We start from the raw sequence: 1,360 nt of genomic DNA, 5'->3' as shown, positions 1-1,360 counted from the left end.
CGGGTGCGGGAGCTGCTGGGGGGCTGCTGGGACCAATGGGGGACTCAAAAAAGTCGTGGGTAGAGGCAAAGCGAGCAGCTGTCCCCTGTGCTGGTGCTCATCCGTGCTCTGTGCTCAAGCTGGGAGATGTTCCCCTGGGGGGAAATGGTGAGGAGCCGGGGTTTGCCGGATAAATGACGGCTGGCATAGCCAGAAGGGCCAGGTCAGCCCAGGTTGTGTGCTTTATACCCTGATTTTCCCCCAAAGCTACAGATGTGACTGTGACCCAGGCTGGAGTGGGACAAACTGCGACATTAACAATAACGAGTGTGAATCCAATCCCTGCATGAACGGTGGCACCTGCAAGGACATGACCAGCGGCTACATCTGCACCTGCAGGGAGGGTTTCAGTGGTAAGGGTGCAGCCCCCACACTGGGACCAGGGTGGCTGCTGTGGGTGGGCACCCCTGTACTGCTAGATGGGCTGGAGGCTTCTCTGCAGAGATGCTGGAGACCCCAGGTCTGGCTGGGAGGTGTGCTAGTACAGCCAGCCAGTAGAGAGTTCAGGTGCCCACGGCTGGATCTGAGAGCACGAGGCCCTTTCAGGGCGATGGGTGGGCTGTTGCCATCGTCACCACGTCCCCACCTCAGCCCCCTCCTACCAGCACACCTCCATCACAGCTGCTTTTACCTGTTTTTCTTAATGCAGGACCCAACTGCCAGATCGTAGAGCACGAGGCCCGTTCAGGGCGATGGGTGGGCTGTTGCCATCGTCACCACGTCCCCACCTCAGCCCCCTCCTACCAGCACACCTCCATCACAGCTGCTTTTACCTGTTTTTCTTAATGCAGGACCCAACTGCCAGACCAATATCAATGAATGCGCTTCCAACCCCTGCCTGAACCAGGGCACGTGCATTGACGACGTCGCCGGCTACACCTGTAACTGCCTTCTGCCCTACACGGGTAAGGGGGGAGCACCCCGTGCCCTCCAGCTGTGCGGGGCTGCTGCTTCAGCTGTGACACCAAACTGGTCCTTTCCAGCTCCAAGGGCGCAAGCGTCCTCTTGCACTGCCCTGCCATGGGGCTGCCCACGGCCGCGGCTCCACCTCCCCGTGCTGCAGCACAGCTTGAGGAAATTTTGAGGAGCTTTGGGAAGTGGTCAGCCGGAGTAGGGTGGGGGCTTGCCCCCACCCTACACCCAGGGCAGCAGCAGCCAACCGCCTCACTCACACCCCTCTGCCCTGGGGGGACAGTGCTGCTGGTGGCCCCATTCTCCTGCCATGATGCTTGTGCTGGAAAAAGCGAGCTGAGGCCGAGGGACTGGGGGGATTCTGCTGAGCCAATTCCTGTTTGCTGGCCTCACGCTTCCGCTCGCACAG

At 60.5% G+C, this 1,360-nt stretch overlaps 1 protein-coding gene across 1 annotated transcript in view; it reads left to right on the top strand.

The window, feature by feature from the left end:
• Positions 1 to 1,360, top strand: part of NOTCH1 (notch 1) — a gene marked incomplete at its 5' end in the record, with an annotated part of 16,057 nt that overhangs the window by 1,503 nt on the left and 13,194 nt on the right. The window contains 2 exons of the mRNA XM_010138548.1: positions 247 to 392; positions 831 to 944. Of these exons, the coding sequence (XP_010136850.1) occupies positions 247 to 392; positions 831 to 944 (260 nt within the window). The remainder of the gene's footprint in view (positions 1 to 246; positions 393 to 830; positions 945 to 1,360) is intronic.

Source organism: Buceros rhinoceros, unplaced genomic scaffold (assembly GCF_000710305.1).
Source record: "Buceros rhinoceros silvestris isolate BGI_N320 unplaced genomic scaffold, ASM71030v1 scaffold22656, whole genome shotgun sequence".
Classification (NCBI taxonomy): Eukaryota; Metazoa; Chordata; class Aves; order Bucerotiformes; family Bucerotidae; genus Buceros; species Buceros rhinoceros.
This window is presented reverse-complemented; position numbering and strand designations above follow the sequence as displayed.